The sequence below is a fragment of the Trachemys scripta genome, chromosome 1 (genome assembly GCF_013100865.1).
Source record: "Trachemys scripta elegans isolate TJP31775 chromosome 1, CAS_Tse_1.0, whole genome shotgun sequence".
NCBI classification, from domain to species: Eukaryota; Metazoa; Chordata; order Testudines; family Emydidae; genus Trachemys; species Trachemys scripta.
This window is the reverse complement of record NC_048298.1, coordinates 91,670,026-91,695,768: the sequence shown is the minus strand read 5'-3', so window position 1 is coordinate 91,695,768 and position 25,743 is coordinate 91,670,026. Positions and strand designations below refer to the sequence as shown.

At 45.3% G+C, this 25,743-nt stretch overlaps 1 protein-coding gene across 2 annotated transcripts; it reads left to right on the top strand.

Moving 5' to 3' along the window:
• Positions 1-10,048: 10,048 nt before the first annotated feature.
• On the top strand, positions 10,049-22,733 carry PICK1 (protein interacting with PRKCA 1). 2 transcript variants are annotated; one of them, XM_034776761.1, is made up of 13 exons: positions 10,049-10,393; positions 11,489-11,582; positions 13,335-13,446; positions 14,369-14,497; positions 14,623-14,689; positions 16,039-16,128; positions 17,609-17,662; positions 17,766-17,828; positions 18,275-18,408; positions 18,992-19,084; positions 19,996-20,046; positions 21,804-21,948; positions 22,432-22,627. In XM_034776761.1, the coding sequence occupies exons 2-13, from the start codon at positions 11,542-11,544 to the stop codon at positions 22,482-22,484; spliced, it is 1,032 nt and encodes a 343-aa protein (XP_034632652.1). In that variant the 5' UTR covers positions 10,049-10,393; positions 11,489-11,541; the 3' UTR covers positions 22,485-22,627. The 2 variants fall into 2 exon arrangements, with proteins under 2 accessions (XP_034632652.1, XP_034632644.1); XM_034776753.1 differs by having other exon boundaries at positions 10,054-10,393; positions 22,427-22,733.
• Positions 22,734-25,743: the final 3,010 nt, after the last annotated feature.

Here is a 25,743-nt window from a genome sequence, read left to right as displayed (position 1 = left end):
TCAGAGGGGTAGCTGTGTTAGTCTGAATCTGTAAAAAGCGGTGCCACAGGACCCTCTATTGCTTTAGTCTAAAGATGTGATTTGCTTGCAGAACCTTTATTACTGGTGATTAAGTGCAAGCAGAAAAGAAGCCAGCTTGGCTCTCAGAACCCAGCGTGAGTTTGCAGAGCTGACAGCTTGGGAGTGTGTGGAAACTGCTTTACTTGTAACCTAACCTGAACCCGTTTGATCTGGAAGCTATTGAGAGACAATAAAAATGGAGCAGAACTGCATTTTAAGTCTCTGTCCCTACAGTTAATAATCAGGCCCAGCCTTAAGCACAAGCAAAGCAAATGGTCACTTGTTGGGACTCATTATCCCATGCAAATTCTGCAACTTGTCTTCCCTCTTAGTAGCAGAACAGTGGAGGAGGGAACACCATACTGCTACCTTTCCGACCCCCCTAGTCTAGCAGCGAAACAAGGGTGGGAGGGAATTTGTGCTCTTATCTCCCCTTCTGTCAGTTTGGTGCCCTGCCAGTCATAAGGTCTGCTGTGCTAAACATCCAGAAATGCCTCACAAAATGATTTTCACCAATGCATTGTGCAAGAGATATTATTCCTCTTGCAATATAATAACAGTCACAAACCACAATCAGCAAACCGCATTTCTTTGATATTGCACGCTTATTTGTCTTCATTGGCACCAGGAGTTCTCAGAAGTGTCCACAAGATGGAACTGTTCCCATAGAAATGAAACACCAACCCCGTGAGTCACCTTTCTCTCTCTGTTATTTGCTATGTTTCATGGAGCAAGAAGCAATAGGGATCTTGTGTATGTAATATAACTTCCCAGTTCACGTCTCTGTAAACCAGGAAGTGTCAAGAAAAGTTCTGAACCATCTTTCTGAATGCGTACTTTTTTTCTTTTTGCAAAGGTTGCAATTCAGATCCCCTCCAGCCTTCCTCGTAGCCCTAAATTTACCTCTAGCCTTCGGATGCCAAAAAAGTTCCCTGCAGTGGGCTTATTGACTAAAGAAAATGGCCTTTAGAAAATGGGTTTGCATTACTAGAAGCTAATCCCACACCCTTGCAAGCTGAGTTCTCTATTATTTTATTATTAAGAAAAATTCAACTTTGCATTTCTATAGCTCCTTCTGTCCTTGTACAGTGGACTCGCATCATAGGCGCATTTAACTTACGTGATTTTAACTATACACGCTCGGCAAAACAAAACAAAAAAGAGAAAAATAACAATTTAAATACTGTACCTGTAGTGCGGGTGATTCCGCCCGCCATTCCATTCAATGAGCGTTTGACTATATGCGATTTTCGCCTTACGCACTGACTTCAGAACCTAACCCCCGCGTAAGATGCGACTCCCCTGTATCTCAAAGCACTTTACAAGCATGATTCAATTAACCCTGCCAATGCCCCGGTGAGGTAAGTGTTTGCCCCACTGACAGAAGTGAAAAGAAACAGACAAGGAGATGAAGTGACTTGCTTGGTCGTTGATCAAAGATTGAACAGCAATTCGGTGACAGAGCTGGTAATAGTATCCAGATCTCTTGACTGTTGTAACAAGTGTGATCATACCTACTACTAGGCAGCCACTTCCCTGGGAAAGGTATGATTCAGTGTTTCCGAGGGGGACTGGGAACTACATGATTCTAATGGTATCATGAAATAAAGCAGGGTCCAATGGATAGGGCACTGGATTGGGACTCAGGAGATCTGGATTCTATTCCTGTCCCTGCCAATGACTTGCTATGTGACTTTGCACCTGTCATTTTACCCCTCCCTTTTCCATTCTCCTGTCTATTTGACTGTAAACTCTTTGGGGTCATTAGGTGGTGTCCCTTCTTATGTATTTCTGCAGTGCCCAGCCAGTGAAACCCTAGTGGCAGATGGGGTCTCTCCTTGTTACTGTAATATAAATAACTACAATAACACAATTTGCCCCACTGGTCTTTACTGGGGGTTACTCTCAAGTTAAAAAAAATCAAGTACATTGTTAAACTTCATTAAACGTGATTCGTTATTTTAACCTCAGAACTGAAAGGAATTTGAGCGGTGAGATTTTAATAAGAAAATGCTTTCCCAAGTAGAATAGATTCCTCTCATAGGGCCATAGTTTCAGCTGGAGAGCATTGAAATCCATGGAGCTATTCAGCTAATTATCAGTTGAGCATTTCACCTTTAGACTCTAGGGGTGAAATCTTGGACTCATTTAAGTCAATGGTAAAATGCCCATTGATTTCAGGATTTCACTCTAGTTATTTCTGAGAGGAGAGGATGTTCTGGTCAGAAGTGTGGAGCATCTGCTCATTCTGGTTAACTTGGAAACTAAATCACTTCTCTTACACCCAGGACAGCAAACTCATTCTTAACCTCCACCTATTGTCACAAATTTACTGCAGCAGTGTGAATGGCTTCACCTTCAAATGTTTTGATCAGTATGGTTACCAGGCTCAAATAACTGCAAGAAAGACATTATACACTCAGGGAGAGAGAGGTAATTGTTATCAAGTCCTTGTTCCTGGTCAGAGAGGAATTTTCAAATCAAAGACTGTTTCTTCTTTGCTGTGTGTCACAAAGTCAGGCTTGGTGTCAGAGTCTTCTAGTTCTTCAGAAGTTGGACAATGGCTGGAAGAAATGACATATGATGCAACAAGCCACTGTATTCTACAAAATCAAAGAATTCTTTCAATTACTGAACCCTCTCTGCAGAGATAGATAACTCATTGAAACATTTGACGGTTAAATCCTTCTGCATCCTAAAGAAGAACCTTGTATGAAAGTTTGACAATTGCCATTCTATACATGACAGTTGCAGTAATTTTCATAAAGCTGTGCTGATTGGCTTTCAAAACATTTCTTTCCACAGGTCACTGCTCCACTGTCAGCAGCAGACACGGTTGTATTAACCAGTTTCAAAGACGCCTCTCCCAGTTTTGACTGACTCTGTGGAGAGATGGCCTCTGCACTTTCGTCCGCATCATCACGCCAGATTTTTTTCACAATCACGATCATCTTTTGAAAAGTACCTCCCTGTTAAAGAGAACCATTTTAAATTACCTTTATCTGACATGCCTTGCATTTGAAAATGGCTTGTTCTCTAGCTATTAAAGACCACATCAGAAGTATGGGAAATCATTTGCCACAATGTTCTCACACATTGTGTAGCCCCAATGAATTTCCTTATTGATTTTGGATTCCACAGACACTTTGGTGAAAGAGCAGTCCATTGATAAATAACTGTGTGGAGGAGAAAGAGGCCAGTCCCAGTTCTGCCAGAGTCACTCCTTAGTGGAAGGAGAAGGGCAAGGGTGGAACCAGCTTAAGGATGGTCTTAAGCACCACCTCTTCCCTTCTTCCAATGAGGAGCAGCAAGGAGGTTAGAGGTGGGAGCTAGCTTCCTTGAGCTCTCAGCAGTCATGCTTGCAGGCTCTGCAGTTGCATTGAGGTTAAGCCCTTGAGTGTTACCTGTGCTGTGTGAGAGAAAGTGGCAGAATAGGGTCGACTGGCCACATCCACCCAGATCAATTTGTCACTGACATACTTGGAAGTATATTTTACTGCATGAAGAAACATAACGTACCTGATGTTAATTTTGTTCTATTTTAAAGGAGTAGGAAGTGATAGAAGTAACTTCTCATGCACAAGGGATATTTTGGCATCCCACCAAGATCAGTCAGGGACAAGGGACATTAGCCTAGAATTTGAGACAATGACAATCCTGCAAAATTTGCAATGGTTGGCAACAGGGACGTCGTTCCTTCAACTAACTGGCATGGTTAAGACAGACATAGGGAGGACTTGTGTTGTGTAGTTGAACTGTTTCACTTATTAGACCAGTACTTCCCAAACTTCTGAATGCTGTCTCTCCTTCAGGAAAAAGACCCCCCCTCCACTCTGCAATCCTGACCTCTATTGTTAAAAGCCCACATATCTTAATTTATACATTTTCTGTCCCACTGCAGCTAATCTTTTGTTCTCCCACTCCATACACGTGCTTTGGAAAATGCTAATGTAGAGCTTTATGATATTACTTCTTCTTTCGTACATGCTTTGCTGAGCAGTGGAACAGGGTGGAATGTGATTTAAATCACTAAGTGGAGAATCTTCATTTAGATCATGGATTTTAATCAACTTTTCCATTTGTACTTCAATTATTTTCTAAAGAAAGGTGTATTCTCATTGGTTGATATAACCATCAAAACATGTTGATTTACAACTAAATAGATCCTTTACACTAGAGTTGGTACATGTTTTTGCGATTTAGGAGGGTACACTATAACTATATACATTTATTTAAGCAATTTTATAGCTTAATATTTTCAGATTCTTAATAATTGTACATTTTTAGTATGCTAGAAAATGGTGAATGATACACTGCTTATTTACTAGATACTTAACTTTTTGCTCATGATTTGTGTCAAGCTGCATTATGAGTGTAACTGGAATGTAATTAAACACACAACAGCATATACAATGTATTTTTATTAACTAAAACAACCTTATATGTTTTGGATACATAAACTTCTCTGATCAAAGCAGATTCACATTTGCAACAGAGGTATTAACTGTAGACTGTGAATTAAACTGATTATTTCAGGTCAGCCTGGGAAAAAATTCAAATGACCCTAAGTGAGAGTGACTGGAGCTTACGTTCCTACTCGCTTGAGGCAACGGCTGCACTAGAGTTTACAACAGCGCAGCTGCATCGATGCAGCTGTGTCACTGTAAGCTCTCTAAAGTAGCCACTCTAAGACGACAAGAGGGTTCTCCCGTCGGCTTAACTACTCCAGCTCTCATGAGCGGCAGTAGCTATGTCAGCAGGTGAAGCTATCCTGCCAACATAGTGCTGTCCACTCCAGCACTTATGTCAATGTAATTTATGTCACTTGGGGGGTAGCTTATTCACAGCCCGAGTGACATAAGTTATGCCGATATAAGCTGCAGTGTAGACATAACCTTAGTCTCTTGAAAATGAGACAAGACTCTCTCCTAAGTTATTGAGGCTGGCCTTCAGACTTTTAAAACTAATAGATCCCATCCCTTCCCTCCTCATTTTTATACATAGACTGGACGAGAAAGACAAGTTTTCCTGCTTTTTCAACTCCCAATTGACTTCTCAACTTTGAATGATTTATTACAAATGTAAAAAATATTCTCTTTGTGCCTGCAGAAGAGGCTACTAATGTCAAAAGCTGGTTTAGCACTTCAACACACACTGGTTCCTGGTGCTTAGCTAGTGACTTCCACCAGATCAGTGGTGTGACTTTCTTTAAAATATCATCATCAAACAAGTACTGATTGAACGGTTCACTTCCAGCCCTGAAATCTATTGTGTTTGTCTTGACTGATGCGTGATTATTAGTCATAGCAGCATCTTCTTCAGCAGTTAGACATCTACCTTGGTACTTTGGGTTGAGAACACTGACAAGAAAATGAGGGAGAGTAAATGCTTGATCCATCTGATTCTTCACTGCCTGCAATTTAACTTTGTTGCTGGGTATTTTTCTTCAATGGCTCTTGATATTCTTTCAAAATTTCAACAGCACCAGCAATATAGCAGCAATTTTTCTGCAGTTTGTCCAGGGCTATGGAACTAGATTTCAGTATATTCAGCGTATCTTCTACATTTCTCTTTAGTCCAGTGTTGACTACTTTATCATTTATTAGCACAGTAAAATATGGCAGGCAGTCCATAAGAACAGTGCAAAAATAAATTTACTAACCAGCTGATCCAGATTGTTCAGACATGTCCACATCATCATCTTCAAAGTCATTTACCTTCTGAGGAGCATTTTTCATAATGTTGTTTCGTTTCAACAGCCAGGTCTTGTAAACCATGCAACAAAGAGATACGGTATTTGGCACAAGTTCCTTTTTCACCCAGAGGTTCAGGAATTTCTTGAAAATATTCCCAGGTAAGGTCTTTTTTATGACCTGCAGCCATGGCAGTTTTTTTTTTCAGAGCCCAGGTGTTGAAATCAACACCAGAGGCTGCATTCTGAAGAATACTGATCCCTTCTTCACACAGCAACAGAGGGTCCTGTGGCACCTTCAAGACTAACAGAAGTATTGGGAGCATAAACTTTCGTGGGTAAGAACCTCACTTCTTCAGATGCAAGTCTGAAGAAGTGAGGTTCTTACCCACGAAAGCTTATGCTCCCAATACTTCTGTTAGTCTTAAAGGGGCCACAGGGACCCTCTGTTGCTTTTTACAGATTCAGACTAACACAGCTACCCCTCTGATACTTCTTCACACAGCGTCCTGCGTTGATTCCAGCATGGCTTTCTGGTTGCACATACCACTCCTTCTCCCTTGTTCCATAACTCCCCACCCCTACACCTAGAAAAACAAGAGCCATTTGCACTGCACTATGTTATTTGTTTAGAGAGAGGGCAGGAGGGAGGCAGTTGAGAAATTAATGGATTTCTCTTTTTGTATCTTCTCTGTGTACACATGCAAGGAAACAGAGCGAGGCCATTTACTTGAAGTGCTCACAACCATCGAGAAGCAAGGGCTGGTAGATACTGGGCAGACCAGTGTTTTTCCATGAACTGCAGAGTAAATTTCCATGGTGGTGGGGTCATAAATATTCATAATTTGAGAACTGAGCCAAACAGAGCTCGGGCACAGAGAAGCTATGAAACAGGAGTATGAGACCACCCAGGAGGCTCAGTGGATGATCCTGATGAGATATTTCAGTTGTTCCCAAACTTTTTTCCACCAAGGACCCCACTGCCATCTAAGTGTCCCAGAGCACTTTCATTTTCTGTACATAAATTTCATGTTGTTGTTGTTCTAAGGCCTATACACTTCACTTTATCTGTAGTTCTTTTCCCCCTAAATGAAGGTACTACTTTCCTATCTCGTAGAAGTGTTGTAAGTCTTGACACATGTGGCAGAAGAAGTACTTCTAAACCCTCACAGGGAGGGTGTAGTCCTGAATGGGCAAGCGCTGGTACTAAAAGAACACTCCCACCAGTGTGGGAACACCCCCATCAGTGTGACCTCTCATCGGTGCATGAGGTCATGCTGCGTAGAGGACGTCATTTTGAGAACAAAATGGGTGTCTGTCATGCAGCAAAAGTGCAGGAAAGCTGTTCCAATGTGTTCCGGTTCTGGCTTAAGGGATGGACCCCAGCACAAAGGCCTGGGGACCCCACTTTGGAAACCACTGAGATAGATGGTGGTGTCTCCTGGAGTCTGAGGCTGGGTCCCAATGCTTGTGATGACTTTACCAGTTTCTTGCCCTCAGTAGCACAGGCTCTGGGCAACCCACAGAATCAAGCTCTTAATATAGTACCTGTGCCATATTTATAAAGCTTGACCTCAAAAGGTAGAATCAGGGGGAAAACATCTTTCTTTACATAGAAAAGCAGCCTTTAACTCAACATTTTTTAGTAGAGACTCAATGATTCAGCATATTTTTAATTGAAAAGTTTTGAGATAGGTTTTGTATAAATTTGGATTTCATTTTAAATAGCTTTATTTTTCAAAAGAAAAAATATAATTTTAAAAAAATAAATAAAAAAATCTGATTAAAAACAATTTTTTTTAAATCATCAATTTTTTAAAACCATCCCTGCAGTGAAATAGTCAACAATGTTGAAATTAACAGTATAAGCACTGGCATCCGAGTTGGCAACATTGAAATGGTTCACACTTCAAAGCAATTGTTTTAGGATCTCTGAAAACTGCATCACACTTAGAAGGTTTTCTTTGCAAATGTAACAGCTAGAGCAGAGGTTCTCGAGCTGTAGTCTTTGGACTCCCAGTGGTCCGTGAGCTCCATTCAGGTGGTCCGCAGACAGTTCCCTCTAAGGTGCGCACCTGGGTAGTTGCATATGAGAAAATGAAGGGCCACCTACCTAATTAGTAGAGTCATGCAGGCATGGCTCCACTAATTAGGTACCTGGACCCTGGAGAAGACGCACATGTAAGGTCAGGTGGTGGCCTTGGGGGGGAATACGGGGCAGATGGGAGGGGGCAGTGGGGTGAGAAGAGGGGGTGGGGGGAATTTGGGACGTGCAGGGCTGTGGCAGCTAGAGAAAGAGGCGACTTTCCACAGCTCCAGGGCTGCAGCTGCCAGGGAGAAATGGCCCTCCTTCCCAGCCCAATCGTGGGGGTTGCTGCGGCGGGGGAGAGAGGGCACATCCATTGCATTAGAAAGGTAAAACTACTGATACTGTAGTAAAATTAGTTGTGTGCTTTTATTTGTAGAACAAAAAAAGTTATTAAGGTTTTTTTATATTGCGCCTTTATCCAAAGTGCTTTACAATAGTTAGCTAACAGTACAAACCACATTTGGAAAAAACAAGGAGTCCGGTGGCACCTTAAAGACTAACAGATTTATTTGGGGATAAGCTTTCGTGGGTAAAAAACCACTTCTTCAGATGCATGGAGTGAAAATTACAGATGCAGGCCTTATATACTGACACATGAAGAGAAGGGAGTTACCTCACAAGTGAGAACCAGCGTTGACAGGGCCAATTCGATCAGGATGGATGTAAGTCCACTCCCAACAATAGATGAGGTGTCAATTCCAGGAGAGGCAAAGCTGCTTTTGTAAATAAATCTGTTAAGTCTTTAAGGTGCCACCGGACTCCTTGTAGTTTTTGTGGATACAGACTAACACAGCTACCCCCTGATACTTGACACATTTGGAAAGATCATTAAGTGGTCCACCGAGACCCTCAGCAATTTTCAAGTGGTCCACGAAAAAAAAGTTTGAAAACCACTGAGCTAAAGACTTACTTTTTTTTTTTTAAATGAAAGCTGATATTTTGGAGACCTGTCTGTGGCCTCCTGCCATAGCAGATAGCCTGAGCAGGTCCACTTTGGCAATTGACCAAAACTCATATAGCACCATAAAATGTATCCAATTGGGGAATGCTGTAGTCTACCTTCAGTGTAGAACGGGGTTCACTAAAGTATAGAAAGAGGAAGTTTTGCCTTCTGCCAGAGGGGACAGTTTTGGAAATAGATCTTCTTTTCCTGAGTTTTGCTGAAGATCAGTTTATGAGTAAAGCACTCCACCTGAAAGTTTACCAAGGACCAGCAAACCCACATGGCCATGAAGTCTTTGGCAATCCAATAGAAAACTATGTCAACAAGAAAATACCAGTGATTTCAGGAAAAGCAGTAGATTGGGAGGAAAACCAAACCAAACCACCAACAGCAACCCAGCAAAACAGTCTACTGTGCAAGGCCCCCATAGTCCAGGACTAAGATTCAGGCCAAAGGTTCTTTATTTTACATAAGCCAAACTACCGTATTAGGGAGATTGTCTATTTCAGACATTTCTGATGAGGCTGAGCGTGGATCCTGCTTAAGGGAGGGGCTACATTTTTCTGTTGTCACCACTACCAATACCATGCTTAATTTAAGATGCTGTTGGATGGCTCGGCCAACCTCAATCTTTGCTATTTAATTTTAGGCATTTGTACGGTTCTCATCAATGTGGGAGCGGGGGGTGGGGAACCCCCGTCACAGCTGGAGAACAGGGCAGAGGGAATGACTTGCCCATGATCGCGGAGGGTTGCTGAGTGACTAGCCCCTGGTTGCACGGCCCATGGCAGAGCTGGGAAATGACCCAGACCTCCCAAGGCCCAGTTCAGAGCCTGCGCCACTAGAGTGACCAGACAGCAAATGTGAAAAGTCAGGACAGGAGGTGGGGAGTAATAGGAGCCTATATAAGAAAAAGACCCAAAAATCGGGACTGTCCCTATAAAATCAGGACATCTGGTCACCCTATGCGCCACCATCCCGCTCTTCCTCCCTCCATTGCAGAGGACGAGACGCGCGCGCCGGGCGGCCCAGGGGCCAGGCGGGCGCGCACACGCTGGCGTTAGCCGGTGGCGCTGTGGCCCCGGCTGCTCTGGACGGGCCGGTAGCCGAACCCCCGTCCCGCTGCAGGGGCCCGGGCGGAGGATGTGACGCGGCTGCTCCCTGCCATGGGATGCGGGGTTCGGCGGAGGCTCCCAAGCGGCCCCGCTGCGGGGAAGGACAAGGCGCCGCAGCCCTTCCCCCCACCAGAGACCGCTGCTCCCCCGCCCCGCCTCCCCCAACATGGCGGCGGCAGGGGGCAAGCCAGAGCTAGGCCCCGCCCCTTCCTCTATGGGTTGTCCGGCTAGCAGCCGAGCGCTCTCCGTCGCCATAGCAACCCGCTCTCCTTCCCCCCCCCCCGGGGTCCGGCCCGTCTTATCGCGAGAGGCGAGCGTGGGGGCAGCGGCCGGGTCTCTAGACACCTGCTCCCCACGGCACGCGAAGCGGGGGTGAGGGAGAAGGAGAGGTTAGGTAGGAGGCTTCCGGTCCGGAAGTGACGTGGAGGAGCGGTGTTCTGACAGGTAGAGGCGGCAGGTGGATGCAGGTACCCAGCTCGAGCCAGCCGTTTCCGGTGAGTGACTAACCTCCTCCCCCATTCCAGCTTTGCCAGCCCCCAAAGGGGGGGCGCCTGAGGGGTCCCCATTAGCTCCCTGCTGCCCTGCCCGCCCCTCCCCCCGGGCGTAGCCTGGGTCCGCGGTCCCCCCCCCCCCCCCCCCCCCCCGGGGGGCTGTTCCGTCCAGAGCCCCTGCCCTCCCCCCGTGCCAGCCTGGCCCCCTGCGCTTCCCCTGCTGTGTCACCTCACCCCGAGCAGCAGAGAGGGATCCCCCAATGGTTGGCAGCCCTCCCACCCCCATGTCAAGCCACCACCGATCCCGCTTGGCCCCCCGGCAGCACCGAACCTGGCCGGTCGCCGCACAGCATAGGCACCTCGCAGACCCACCAGCGGGGTGCAGCGTGCAGGCAGGCTCCCCATATCCAGTGCCAGCCACCCCAATGGCGTGACGGAAACTGGGAGACTCCGAACATGGTGCGAACCCAGAGAAGAACCACTGTGCGGTTACTGTGACAGAGGAGAGGGTGAAGCAGAGAGACTTTTGCTACACTCCTGTCTGAAATATGAGGGAACTGGAGAAAGATACTTCCCCAAACTGTCAGAAACTAGAAGAATTCCTGTAAAAAACAGTGAGGGGAAACTGTGCGTAGCCCCCGGAGGAGGGAGGCAGAGGACCGTGTGATATGTATTGACTTGCCCCAGAATCCAGAAGAAACTGAAATAGTAAATGGATGAAGGGGATAAGACTCCAGATGCCATTGAAAAGTATTGTGCAAGCAGATACAACACACAAAGATTCAGCTTCCAAAATGGACCGTGTTCTGTCCTAAGCATTGCCAGTACTTGTATAGCTTGTAAAACAATTAAAAAAAAAAAAAAAAAAGCACTATTATCCCCATCCCCAACCCAGAGTGGAGAATCAGAAGGGTCTGAAATATCTTTCATCCCCAAGGCAGGAGAGGGACTGACAGCTCCATCCCCCATTGGAAGAGAGAGAGAAAGGGGCTGACAGAGGGCACAGTTTGAGTCTTCAGTTTTAGCTGCTGAGCATAGATGAATTCAGATAATTAAGTTTACTGGGTTTTGTTCTTTTTTCTTTTCTCCTCTTCCCAGGCACTTTGGTGTAAACGGAGTCTCAGGTCAAAAGACTCCAGCCAGCAAGAGCAATGTTTGGAGACTTGGACTATGACATTGAGGAGGATAAACTGTGAGTGCTTCACTTCCCTTTCCCAACAACTGAATATCACTAAGAATATGTGTACACTACAATGGGACAGCTGCAGTGCTGCTGCGGTAGTGTAGATACATATTACAGCGATGATGGTTTTTTCATCACTGTAATAAATCCACTCCTTTAAGAGGCAGTAGATAAGGTTGATGGAAGAATTCTTCTGTCAACCTAACTCTGTTTACAGTGGGGATTAGGTTGACCTAACTGTATTGCATGGGACTTGAAATTTTTCATAGCCCTGAGCGATATAGCTAGGTCAACCTAAGTTTTAAGTGTAGACGATGCCTAAGGAGCTGCAACCAGGACCTGCTCAAAGCAGGCAGAGTTGTTCGCTCCTGGTGATGTGTGTTGGAGATTTAGGTTCATTGTTCAGTTTTGATCTCTTACTCCCTATGGCTAGGAGGGATTGAGCCTTGCAGTGGTGGTGAGCAGAGGGAAAAGCATTCTATTGCTCTACAATGACTCTTCCTAATTTACTGATTGCACAGCAGTGTTAATGTGTTCTAAAGGGGCGCGCTCTGCTGGAATGGTAGGGAGGGAAATATGAAGTAGGAAAAAATAGCGGGAGAATGTATAATCCTTAAGGCTTTGAGTTTGTCACGGAGATCAGGGAAGTCATGGATTCCGTGACTTTTGCAGCATCCAGTGCACCTGGCTCAGGGGCAGCTCAGGCTGCCCCTGTGCCAGGTGCACCAGCTGCTGCTGGGGTAGTCACGGGCGCCCGTACACCCCCAGCCGCAGAGTTTGGGTGTGGGAGGGGTAGGAGGTTGGATTCACAGCTCCCATTGGCCAGGAACCGTGGCCAATGGGAGCTGTGGGCGGTGCATGCAGGCAGAGGCAGCAAGCAGAGCTGCCTGGCCATGCCTCCGCCTAGCAGCTGAGCGAGGGGGATGTCCCCGCTTCTGGGGAGCCCCCCAGGTAAGAGCCACCCAGAGCCCACCTCATCCTGTCCAGTGCCCCAACCCCCTACCCCTCCCACACTCAAGTTTGATTCACTGGTATTTTTATTAAAAGTCATGGACAGGTCACGGGCCATTAATTTTTGTTTATTGCTCGTGACCTGTCCGTGACTTTTACTAAATATACCCGTGACTAAAATGTAATAATAATAATCCATAGATCTATGACAGTCATGTGGAGCTCCCACAGCATGACAGCACTAGAATTTTATTTGAAAATAAAAGGGTTTTTGTGGGGTAAATAGAGGGACTCTGTTTTGAGAGTAGTCTTCACTGTCAGTCATATTTCATCCCCGTATATTTGTGTTGTGCATTTATTCACCTAACTCTTGGACAGAGATTTGAAAATAATAGCTACCAAAATATTTGAGGGTTTTAAGTATGCTTCACAGTATATCATGGAGCATGTTTTCTATCTCTATTCCTCACATACACACATTGGGAGTTCTCTCTCTCTATTCCCAGTGATAGAAGACAGAGGGGCCTGGTTTTGACTGCAGTACTGGATTTGCTCACTAGGCTACTTCCATTATCACATATGTAATCATTAACCTCTTGTTCAACTTAGTGATTTCAAATAAACCTATCTAAATCATGTTTGGGCAAGGTCCTTCCAATCTGGGCTGGAAGGCTAAACAGCAGCAGTAAGATGATTAGTTCAGATGAGAAGTATCTGGTATATTTTCAGATTATACATTTTAGCTCTTGCATGCAGATACTGGTATACCAACCTGTATCAGTAATCATTTCTCTCTCTCTATTGTTCTAGTGGGATCCCCACCGTTCCTGGAACAGTAACCTTGAAGAAGGACACTCAGAATCTGATTGGGATCAGCATTGGGGGAGGAGCACAGTACTGTCCCTGTCTCTATATTGTTCAGGTGGGCACTCATGGAAGAGGAGAGTATTATGATTGTCCTTGTGAAGCAATGTTAAACTTGACAGATGGAAGCTGAGGGGGGGCATGGAGAACCTTATATTTTCTGCTTTTGTCAGAGTGCGAAGAGTCCTCTTTCTTTGCCAGCAAACGGAAGTTTCTCACACTAACTGGGAATAGTTCTGGAAAGATAGGGTTAAGGCTCCTGAATTCACACATCCACCTGAGAATCAGCAGAGTGCTGGGAGCATATTAAAATTCAAAGGGTCAGAGGGGGAAGTGCCATAGGTGATGTACTAGATCAGTGGTTCTCAACCAGGGGTATGTGTACCTCTGGGGGTACTTAGAGGCCTTCCAGGGGGTACATCAACTCATCTAGATATTTACCTACTTTTACAACAGGCTACATACAAAGCACTAGCGAAGTCAGTACAAACTAAAATTTCATACAGACAATGACTTGTTTATACTGCTCTATATGCTATACACTGAAATGTAAGTACATTTATATTCCAATTGATTTATTTTACAATCATATGGTGGAAAATGAGAGTGTAAGCAATTTTTCAGTAATAGTGGCTGTGACATTTTTGTATTCTTATGTCTGATTTTTGTAAGCAAGAATGTTTAAGTGAGATGAAACTTGGGGGTACACAAGACAAATCAGACTCTTGAAAGGGGCACAGTAGTCTGGACAGTTGAGAACTACTGTACTAGACTTCAAGAAATCCTGCCGTAGATGATGCACAAAGTAGAGGTGACAAGCCCCAGAAGGAACTGTGTGCTCAACTCTCCTCAGATCCATGTGGAGTGTCTAAATGTTATGGGTTGGGAAGGGAAGCGAAATAGAGGCTGGCGCATAAATAAGACTTAATTGCGCTCCTTTCTGGCTCCATATTTCCTCTACTCTTCCTTTTCTCTCCTAGGTGTTTGATAACACTCCGGCAGCCCTAGATGGAACTGTGGCGGCTGGCGATGAAATCACAGGAGTGAATGGGAAGTCAGTAAAAGGGAAAACCAAAGTGGAGGTAGCCAAAATGATACAGGTGGTAAAGGTAAGGAGTAGGAACGGTCCAATGGAACAGGTTGGATCACAGATTATAAACTGTTGTCCTTCAGTAGAGGAGGCCCCTGCTGCTCAATTCCAGAACAAAAGCTCTGGCTTTGCTATTCCATCCAGGGAGAAGTGACTATTCACTACAACAAGCTCCAAGCCGACCCAAAGCAGGGCAAGTCCTTGGATATCGGTAAGACATGCTGGTTTCTCTCTCTCCCTTCAAATGCAGGGTAGGAGGAGGGTGGTGAGGAGATCCCAGCCAAAATCAGACTTTGTTTCAGTATTTGCTGTTGTTTTGTCTCCTTTAAATGGACACAAGCTAACCTTGGGTTGGTTTTTTTTTTTTAAAGTCCTTCTCTGTGTTACTAATAATACCTATTTAAAATTAAATTAACTTTATCAGTTTTGCTGTTGCTTGCTTTCTGCATTGTGTTCAGTTTGGACAGTGAAACTCAATGAGTCAGTTTCATATACTGTTTTTCATTCAGTCTGCCCTTGCTGGTGTTTTTGGATTTCTGACAGTGCATGGAAAGATTCCAGTCCAAAACTCCTGTCTTCAGTTAATCTTATTTTAGATAATCATTAGGACATTTCTCTCATATTGGGTTTTGTAAAACTTTTTTTAAACAAAAGCTACATTTTGAGTTTAACCTACCCGAGTGTCCCCTTTAAATGTGATCACATTCCCGGCACCCTGGAAAAGCTGAACAGGGCATATAGAAAAGGGTAGCCCCTCTTATTTCTTTGGATTTTCTTTTGTTTTCATTCTCCCCTGCCAGTGAAGATGCTGACAAACTAAAGGAAACTCAGACAAGGGCAGCCAAAAATAAACAGGGGCTGGGAAATGGATTTCTGAGAAAAAATAAGAGCGAAGGGCCTGATTTATCAGAGGTGCCAAGTATCCACGACTTCAGCTGACGTCACTGGGAGCTGCAGGCATTCAGCACTTCTGAAAAATCATGCCCTAAATACATGTAGAATAGTCATAGGATTACGAAAAGGGCATAATTATCTTCAGGAATCTGAAAGGAATGATCACCAAACAGGGAGAGGAAATGTTAAGGGTGGTACAAAGACTTTTAACTAAGAGTCATGAGATAAAATTAAGCAAAGGGAAAATTTTGACTGAGTACTAAATCCTACTTGCCTTACTCTCACACTATTCTGTTAACTTCATTGGAAGTTGAGTAAAGTAAGCAAGATGTGGTCTTGAATGTCAAGGCATATTTCCTATGGTGAGAGCTATTAGGCTGTGTCTTCCAAAGGAAGTTGTGGAAGCCTCATTGCCTGGGGTACATAGGACTTGATTAGAGAACATATTGTAGGGAACTTGCCTGCATTGGCCCAGGTTCAGATCTTCCCTGCATCTAATTTCTGTGGCATTGTCTTTCTGTTCTCTGCTCAGTCTCCTCTGAGCTCTGCTGAGTTAGGCTCAATCTAGCCAGTTTGGTACCTGAAACCTGAGTTTTGTTAACTGTGTTCTTTGTGACTGTGGAAATTACCCTGATCCTGAGTTTTGACACTTTTTGCTGGGTGTAGTGTTAAAGAAAGTGAAGCACCGATTGGTGGAGAACATGAGCTCGGGTACAGCAGATGCCTTGGGACTAAGCCGAGCCATCCTCTGCAATGGTAAGCAGCCAGAGAAAGGCACCTTCCTGTTTGGCTACTGGCAATGTCAGTTAAGCTGGTATCCAATAATGCTATGGGGGGTAGTGTTTGTTAAGCTGGTGCCCAGTAGTACTAGTGGGGCAAAGGGTCTGACTAGGGCAGGCACCTCTCCTGATACTTGCATGAGACACAGTCTCATGTACTTAGATCACAGGACAGTGAGAGATTCCTGAGTGTTTTTTTGTTGTGCAGCATTGCAGTGTTATGAGTGCATGGCAATGTAACCTCACAGCATTCAGTGACACAACAATCATTTTGCAAGGTCAAAATAATTATACCAACAAGCAACAGCCCTCCTATCTGCTAGTGTCCTTTCTATCATTTCTTTAACTGTATTTTGACTACAGGCATTTGTTTCAGTTTTGTTGAGTCATGTCACACCTTATAGTAACCCTGTGTGAAACACACTGCCTGCAAGTGTCCTGTGTGCATAATAAACCTGGATTCAAAAAAGTCTCCCTGGCTGAATGGCTGTGTCCCTCATAATACCCTCTGCAGTCCCAAATGGGTATGGCAGTTCTGTACTTCCTGTGCTGTTATACAGCTGCCACCTTCCAGTCTGGATGTAGCTGCATTTCAGTGGTGAATGAAGTGATTCTCCATACACCTTTTATGTGTGTTAAGAATGCCTAAATTATTGTGAGATTGGGGCTATAGGTCACATTATAAACCTGGTTACAAGTGTAGGGAAAGCAATGTTTCCAATTACTTGTGGCCCAGACTTCAACTTCTAATAGTCAAGGAGTTCATGACTGTCCATATGTTCAATCCCAATCCCCTAATAATAAATGAATATGTCAGGCGCTGTGGGATGGCTGGATAAAAGATGTTGTATTAATGTCTGTCAGGCATTTCTTCATGTACAACCTCTTCTGTCTTAGTATAGTAGTAGGGTATGCATGAACCTGAGCATTTCTTGTGATATTCATTCAGCTTTCTCATCTGAGGGGTGCAGTAATTATCTAGCAGTTACCCCGTCCCTCCTAATTTGTCATAGTTAAACACAAGCTCCGCTTTCTTCCCTCAGGATTGTGCCTTCTTGTCATTTATTACTGTTGTAAATAGGGCTGCCCAGCCTCTGTGGGAAATACGCTGGGTCCCTGTATATCATGATTGCATCCACAGCCCATGATATAATATTCTGGGGCTCTTTAACTGATAGCTGGATTGACAGGACACAATAGAACAGTGAAAATCAGGGCCCATCCAGTGAATTTCAAATAGGTGGTGAGTCGAATTATACAACTCTGAATCCAGTTTGGATTAATTTTTAAAGTTTTACCTGTTGGGTAAGGAGCCAGACTTTTGAGGAGGTGGGGAGAGGGTGTTTTCAACCATTCATATAAAATAAATGCCCTCTCCTTTCAGCCACTCACATTCCTATATTCCCCTGGATTCAGCATCATAACCACCTGTTCTCTGGTTCTTTGCTCCCCTCTAGATGGATTGGTGAAGAGGCTGGAGGAGCTGGAGAGAACCGCAGAACTGTACAAAGGTAAATTGCCCTCTTCTGTCAGACATCTCGATTGGGGTTGGAGGAGGGAGGCTACTGTGTCAGTGGGATGATTTGTATGTTCTCTCTGTCTCCCCCACCACAGGCATGACAGAGCACACCAAGAGTCTCCTTAGAGCTTTCTTTGAACTCTCCCAGACACACAGAGGTAAACAGACTGGAAGGAATTCAGTCCTCAAACTTGTAGCAGGCTGACCACCCTAGGCTGGGGGGAGTGGATGTCTATGATATTATCAGATCTCAGAAGCATCAGACCTAATCAGTACTTGAACCATGACCCCCAACAAAAACTAGAGACTGTAGGAATGAGTGAGGAAGTGGTGCACTTCCTTCTGAGTCAGTTCAGAAACAATTCCCTAGCATAGTGTTAATGGGCACTGTGCTGCCATAGGTACCATCTTTCACATGAGACATAAAAGTGAATCGCTGACTATTTGTGGTCTTTAAGGAACCTCTGGCATTCTGCGAGAATAGGATTGTTACACTGCACCTGGCCAAATTCTAGCTTGTGGGAATGGTTAATAATATCCGACATGGAGGCTTCTCTCCAGATAAACCCCTTCTCCATTTGTATGTATTTTTTAATTTGCTCAGCGTTTGGAGATGTTTTCTCGGTCATTGGTGTACGGGAACCACAGCCAGCTGCCAGTGAAGCCTTTGTGAAATTTGCAGATGCCCATCGCAGCATCGAGAAATTTGGGATCCGCCTACTGAAAACTATCAAACCGGTAAAGAATCAAAGCACAGGAGAGGGGATTGGCATCAGCGTATAGGAGAAAGGGGGGAATGGTGGGAGAGGAGCCCAGAAATGGAGGAGTCTGTCTTTGAGGGTATGGTCTTAAAAATTGTGATGGGAAGAATTAGAAATAACACTGTAGAAACTTTCTTTAAAGGAACTGTCTAAACAGTTAAGACAGAGTAGCTGTTGTAAATGTATCTATAGTTTGCAGAGTTATTTGAACATGTTTGTGCAAACTTCCCCCTCTGGCCACCCGCCAACTAGACTGTCACACTTGCACGCACACTCTCCAGTATGCCTGTTCTCCTTTTGGAGGCTCCACATCTGTTGATAATATATTTACATCTACATAGTCCCTTCCATCCTTGAGCTCTCTGCTAAGACTGTCCACGAAAGGGAACAAATCGTACCATTCATGCTGGTGACTTCTGTGACATGGACACCTGCCTCGCTGTGAATGAGATTGAGGGTGCCCTAGCTCATAGCAGCAGGCCATCAAGTCCTTTTAGCTCCCTTTTAATGCTCCTTTTCCTCCTTAGCCCTGTAACTTTACTAACATGTTTTCTCTGAAGATGCTGACTGACCTGAACACATACCTGAACAAAGCCATTCCCGACACAAGACTGACCATCAAAAAATACCTGGATGTCAAGTTTGAGTACTTGGTGAGCTGTTCTCTCTCTCTTTTTTTTTTTCAATTAACATCTGGGAGAGATTGGGTTTCATAGAATCATAGCACATGGGCACAGAGAAGACCTATTCATTCACATGTACTCTATTTCCTGGTCAAGAGTATTCCATACCTTATCTTATCTAGCACTTTCTCCAGTCTCCAGGACCCAAGAAACATGCTTCAGCTACTTCCCTTGAGAGACTATTCTGTAACCTAATAGACCTCACAATTAAGATACATTTCCTGATATCCACATGACATATTGGTTCGTTAAATGTAACCTCCTTATTTGTAAGGGAGCTCCTACACAATTTACCATCTTGGAATCTCCTGAACGCTTCCTCTCTCTCCCCAGCATTAATACCCTTCAGATATTTGAGTTGGCCATTATTTAGCCAAGCTAGACAATCTTTCCTCTTAAATCAATCCTTCCAGCCCTTTAATCATTTCATCGCTTTCTTATTTATTCCTGGTGACTTTTTGCTATGGTAGTGCCCCAAACCATACACAGCACAGAGCTTTTTAGTAAACTGTAAGTTCTTTAGGGAGGGACAGAATCTTCCTGTATGTCTGTCCAGGGTTCAGGATGTTTTGGGTGCTACTGTAGTATAAATAACAAGCCCCTTCCCCTGCTTGCCTGCCTGCTTCCTAGGAGGGGTGTGCTTACCCTGCTTCCCCTTTCTCCAAACGGGGTTCATTCTCCTTCTGAGATATTGCATCTGGTCCATCTGGGCTTCTCCCAGTGTCCATGGCCACACCATTTGAGAAGGTCTTGAGAAGCAGGGACAACCCCCTACATGTCTGATTGCCTGGAAACTTGGTCACACAATACTTTGTGTGGTGATGTGTTGTTGTTGTTTTTTAACCCTTGGTGTTTTCTGTTCTTTAACCCTTCCTTTGTAGTCTTACTGCCTGAAAGTGAAGGAGATGGATGATGAGGAATACAGCTGCATTGTGAGTACAGATTTCAGGTTGTATTTCTATAGCATTTTGTCCTCCCTCACATGCAACCCACAGAAACACAGATGTGCCTGCATACAGCCATACATTAGCCCTGCTAATAATACATTAAAATTGTTAGTTTTCAAACCTGAAAGTCTTTGAATGCTATGCAGAAAATATAACTGATACCGTTTATGAAACACATCCCATCATCACAAATCATTGGGACCAGTCATCATCTCTATTGCATGCTCATTGGATTGTGTGTCCTACTCTTCTAGTAATACTAGTATGTGTTAAGGATTACTATACAGTGTTATCCTAATGGATTCCACTTGAGTATAATGTGCAGTTTATCTTAAGTCCTGTATTAGATAGTCTGGAACCCACAGGAATGCAAATGTCTTCGTTATTTACAATTGTAGTTGTTTAAGGAAAATTTCAGGAGAATCTCTCCTAGTGACAATGTACTTAAATATTTATAATTATAATTGGAAGACTTCCAAAAATCCAGTAAAATCCTCAAACTGGCATGGAAAATAATTCCTAGCATTGAATATAGCCTTGTGAATCTTCAAAGTGCTGTACAAATCTTAATCCTTACCAACAACTTATAAGGTAAATAAAGATGCCTTGTGTATGCCTCAGTTTCCCCAACTATACAAGGGGGGTGTGGACTTGTCCAAGGTCAGAGATGGACTCAGTATCAGAGCTGAGATTAGAACTCCGCATTCCTTGGTGCCCACTTCTTTGCTCAGAGGACCAGACAATGGTGCCTCCTTAGTAACTAGTAAAACTTGAGTAACCCAACACCTAATGATGATGATCTACATCCTGCTAAATGGGAGAAGAAAATCTCTCCCCCTGGGCCAGCAGGGTGCCATTGTTGGGCTTTGGCACACATGAATGAAGGGTACATTCCAGACCCACAGGCAGAAGCAAGTATGTGTGTAGGGAGGCAGCACGGTCTGCTGTCCCCTGTGCTGACAGACCCCATCGCTTTTCTCTCAAACATGTGCTGTTGGACAATTAGTAGTTCCACCCTTACTGACTTCCAGTGCCATGACTAGAGGTAGGCAACATACGGATGCCTGGATAGAGTTGCCCTCTACAGGGCTTTGGAGCTGTGTTCGGCTCCGCTCCAGCTCCAGGCAAAAACCTGCAGCTCCACTGCTCCGGAGCTGCTCTGTGCTCCAGCTCTGGGCTCCGCTCCAAAGCCCTGTCAAGGGTTTTATATATTTGAAAAGAAACCTTGCTGCTTGCTTGTGAGGCAACATGCAAGTGGTGAAGCTTGCAGGAAGGCAGCTGTCACAAACTGGCATAAGTTTACCTATCCCACCTGCATTTTCTCAAGCACCTGCTTGCATGTACAATAGTCTTGTTGGGTACTGGTGCCTCTCTCAATAACTCAGCTAAGAAATCCAGTACCAGCTGGCCATCTGTTCTCACCTTTCCAGGTTGAAAGGTACTATAAGTCCCATTCCCTTGTGTCATAGTAATGCTCATTTCTTCATCCCTGCTATTATGTGTTTGGCCTTTGAAGTGGCCGTTTTAACAGTAGATTTAGAGGCTCTGGGCTCCAGCTCGTAGCTTGCCTAGGACTAGCTCCGTGTTCCTAGTCATCAGTGGTTCCTGTGCTGTGTTTCAATGGTCCCAAGAAGGCTGCAGTAGGATCACATGGTGACCTGAGGTTCATGGGATCACATCAGTAAGCCTCTGGCACGGTGGACTTTTTGGGAGTCTTTAAAATGGTGTGGTGTTCTTGGCAGGCACTGGGCGAGCCCCTCTACAGGGTCAGCACTGGGAACTATGAGTATCGCTTAGTCCTACGCTGCCGCCAGGAGGCACGCACACGTTTTGCCAGGATGAGGAAGGATGTGCTGGAGAAGATTGAACTGCTGGACCAGAAACATGGTGAGTGTCACTGCCCTCCTTCATGGCCCCTATGGGCTTCATCCAGACAGGGGTTCTTTGCCTTTGTGGTCCCTCCTCATCTTAGCCCAGAAACCCTTGCTGCCAGCATCTCACTGACCTCATCCAGTCTGGGTCCCTTGTCCTCATGGATCCTTCTGTTAGAGTGCTTGGGAGACAGCTGTGCACAGAGCATGAATGTGCCTGCTGCATAGAAATATTTGGCTAATCTCAGGGAGGGAGGCTTGGTCACAGCCTTGGGGGTGAGGGGAGAGATATTCCTGTGGGTTCTGAAAACCCTGGGGAACAGATTAGTTGCAATTAGCTTGATGACATTCTGTGGTACACACACCCCTCAAATCCAGGGTAACGGGGTGTGGACATGGTGGTTGGTCACTGAAAAAGCAAGAGTGCATGTGAGAGGGAGAACACTATCTGCTATATTCCCCACTGACACACTCCCAACCCATCCCCTCTGCAGTGCAGGACATCGTGTTCCAGCTCCAGCGCTTTGTCTCCACCATGTCCAAGTACAATGATGACTGCTACGCCGTGCTCCGGGACGCAGATGTCTTTCCCATCGAAGTGGACCTAGCACGCACCACCCTGAGCTATGGTCAGAAGGACGTCTTCTCAGATGGGGCAGAGGAGGAAGAGGAAGCAGGAGAGCGAGAGGCCAGGAGGAAGGAGGAAGCAAATGGCGAAAAGCTTATTGATGATGCCTGAATATGCTGACACAGCGGGTGGGAAAGACATTAGAGACTGATAAAATCTGTTTCACATGGTGATTCGTCCTCAGTGATTTTCTGTATAAGCTCAGCCAGGGATTCCTCCTCTGCTTCGGATGGGGGCAGTTGGGATGACTTGGGCGCAAAGTCCGCACTCTTTCCAGCCTCCACTTTCTCCTTCCCTCCCTCTTTGCCTGGATGGCTTTCCCCAGTGTTCCATTGCCCAACTCAGAGGCTGAGGTAGGGGGTTACTGTGGGGAACCCTTTGAGGAATTCCCTCCCTGCACCATATGATTCCACCTGTGGAGGGGACCTTTCTGAGTGTGAAGAGCACATCCCTCCTCTTCTGCTGCCTGCGTCTGCTTAAAAAAAGCACCTCAAGAGGGATAACTATGGACAGCAAGAACAGCTCCTCCTGATCTGCCCTCACTAGATGGAAAAATGCTGAAGTCAGCAGGACCACTCGCTCCACTGCTGACTACCCTGGGACCAGAGGGTTTTGCCTCTCTACTCTCCCACTTCAAATGTTGTTTACAATTCTACTGCCCCTGCTGGCTCTAGGTAGGTGTGAGGATGCTAGAGGAATCTGCCCCCTCTCCACCTGCTTTGGCTACTGTTTCCTAGGGAAGAGAAGGAGAACCCAGGCAAGCTGAGGTGTAGAACTAGTGGTAGATGTAAACAGGGCATCAACCAACAAGGGACTGATGAAATCCTTTAAGGAAAGGGCTGCCTGGAGCCCTTCCCATGTGTAGCATCACCCTCCCCAAAGAAAGAGAAGGGAACTGGCCTTTATCAGAGAGGAACCATCTTCATCAGTACATGGGCAACAGGTGAACCTTCTACTAGTCAAAGAGAGGAGATTTGTGAAATTCACACTGGCTCAGGGGACTCTGGTCCATGTGTTTCCTCGGTCATTTCCCCTCTCACATTTTGCTCCTGGTTGGCCTTAACCAGATTTGCTCCTTGAGGATGCACAGCTTGTCATGTGCACCCCTCCCTGTGCATAGGTGCCAAGAGGTGTGATCATTATAAAACTGGGGAGGAGTTGCTACGGCCTTATATCAGAGAGTGTGTTGAACAACACACAGTCTTATGGGGAGGGGAAAACAGTGCCTGCAGATGGAGATTATTTTAGACACATGATGTAAGGAGCATGGAGTATTAAATCACCCACACCCACCCTACAGCTTGCCCTGTTGCTACATGACCATTCAGTTTCCCATTCTGTGCTGCCTTCGGGCCAGAAAGCCCAGCTGAAACTCATAGCTAAGGCTCCTCACCCCCAACACAAGGCAAGGGGAAAAGGAAAAAGTCAGGGGAAGTAAGGATTCCTCCCAACCCTCCTTCCCTTTCTCTCTCCTTATATGGCTTTCTGTTTGTGGCAGTGATCTGTTGGGGGTGAAGGTTTTGACTTCTCCCCACTCCCTAAGGATGACATGTACCAGCTGGCAGTGAGCAAGGCTATTAAGGGCATTAATTTATGATTTATATGTTTTTTACTTGTTTTGTTGCTGGACTCTGTTGTCATCTCCGTGGGTGCCTCAAGAAGGCCAGCTAGGGCTAGGCTGCTCTGAAAGACTTGAATGGACTTTAATATGCTGATGGATGCCTCTAATAAAGAAAAACATAACATTTCTATTTTCCTTCCCCTTTTCACTGGCTTTTTCGTGATCTGTTCGCTTCTCCTCATCTCTCTATTTTGGACCTGAGGTGGGACATGAAGGTTGTGCATAAGGCTATGTTCCTTTTGTCTTAAGGGGGATATTAACTCCTTGAACAGAATTATGGTGGCCATCACTGCACCTTGCTTTGCAGATGAAAAGTGTGATGTACATGCTCCATAAGGCTATACATGGGGTGTGCTATGGCTCAGCTTAGAGGGCAAATATAGCCTTGCAGAACACAGTAGTCTACCTCAATCCTGTCCCGCGGCATCCCTTGCTATTCCAGTGCTAGGTTCTAACCACAAACTCAGCTGCCACACCTCAAGCCTGAGCTGACAGTAAGTCCTGACCTTGTGAGCAGAGGCTGCCAGCTGTGTTTGACACAGAGGTAGCTTATAGGAATGGAAAATGTCAGTGATGGAGCTTGATGGAGCTCCAGCAAACCACATTTCACCAGCTCTGGCCACAGCCTCTCTCCCTAAGCTCTGAATTCTGACTGGCAGAGATCACCGGGCAGGCTGCTTAGCATCCCATTTGGAGTGTTATAGTGCAATACGATGGTACCAACTTTTCTTTTAAAAAGCACTCCTCATGCTTTGTCCTGCTGAGGGGTTTGGGAGTCCAGGCTGACACTGTTTGAATGGGAGTTGGACAAGAGCAACCACAGTAAGCGAACAACTGGAGGGACCAAATGTATATAGGAAAACTGTTGGAGAAGGAGTATCAAGTGCAGTCCAGGTCCTGAGCTATGGTAAGCCATGTTCAGTGCAACTTGGAAGGGGAAGTGGCAAAGGTGGCTCTATACCATCTTCATGGCCCCTGGGCAGGTGGGGGAAACTGGTCTGGTCCTGGATATCCTGGGATCTTGCTCCTCAGCAGCCCATATCCCCCTAGAGGTGCTCTAGCGATAACCTTTCCCTGGCTTGGCCCCTATGCTGAGGCCAGTGTGGAGTAGCTATTCCTTCTGCTGAGTTCCCATGACAAAAAAGGAATTCCCAGCTACTGCTTGGTGCTGCCTATGTTGGGAGACAGACTCTGACCACAAGGTTGTATAACTAGACTTCATGATACGAAACTGAATAAAGGAAAATGTTGCCTGGATAGTGGGAATCCTTTGCTACCAGTGAGGTCCATGTAGACTGGATTAGTTTCCCAGAAGATGTGGTGGAGGCTTCTTCTCTTGAGTCACTTAAAAGTGCAAGATTGAACAGAGCCACACAGAATATACTCTAAGGAATTAACTAATCTTGATGCTCCAACAATGGTCAGATTTGTTTGGGAGTTTAGATAAATTTTAATGTGAATACAATGCTAGTTGCAAGTTACAAGCTGAGCCTCTTACACAGACAGAGGGGGGTAGCTACAGTGCTCTTTGCCCCCCCCCCCCCCCCCCCATCTGTCTCACA